Source organism: Colobus angolensis, unplaced genomic scaffold (assembly GCF_000951035.1).
Source record: "Colobus angolensis palliatus isolate OR3802 unplaced genomic scaffold, Cang.pa_1.0 Scaffold322, whole genome shotgun sequence".
NCBI classification, from domain to species: Eukaryota; Metazoa; Chordata; class Mammalia; order Primates; family Cercopithecidae; genus Colobus; species Colobus angolensis.
This window is the reverse complement of record NW_012116511.1, coordinates 2334396-2334849: the sequence shown is the minus strand read 5'-3', so window position 1 is coordinate 2334849 and position 454 is coordinate 2334396. Positions and strand designations below refer to the sequence as shown.

At 48.7% G+C, this 454-nt stretch overlaps 1 protein-coding gene across 1 annotated transcript in view; it reads left to right on the top strand.

Annotated features, from left to right (window-relative positions):
* Positions 1 to 454, top strand: part of LAMA2 (laminin, alpha 2) — a 613484-nt gene that overhangs the window by 854 nt on the left and 612176 nt on the right. The window contains exon 2 of the mRNA XM_011951660.1: positions 6 to 64. Within this exon, the coding sequence (XP_011807050.1) occupies positions 6 to 64 (59 nt within the window). The remainder of the gene's footprint in view (positions 1 to 5; positions 65 to 454) is intronic.

Sequence of the window (454 nt, the reverse complement as noted above, 5' to 3'; positions counted from 1 at the left end):
CTCAGGGGCGGTCAGGCGCAGCTGCCGCAGCAGCAGCGGCGGCCACAGGCACATCAGCAAAGAGGTACAGTTGAGGCACGGGCTTGGGTTGCATCCTTTGTCGGGACGGAGACCCCTCACTTCTTCCATTCTTCCGAAAGTTGCTGTCTGGGGACCGCCGTCTTGCTTCGCCTTCAGAGATGTGCGCTTTGGGGCAAGAGGAACTTGAAGCAAGTTCAAGTTCAATGCCCTGAGAGAGTAGTGTAGGGGGAATTACCTAAGTCCTGCAAAGGGAATGGGTAGTGCTTTTCATTGTTCATTCTTTTCGAAGAGATCTTGCTATCACGATACATCCTGTAAATTGATTTCTGAAATCTTTCCAAGAGGAAAACTTTTTCCAATTGGAAAAAAAAGAATTTCTTCAAATCAGATCCTGTCCTGCAAAGAAAGGTTTCCCAAGCTGTGTGGTTCATAC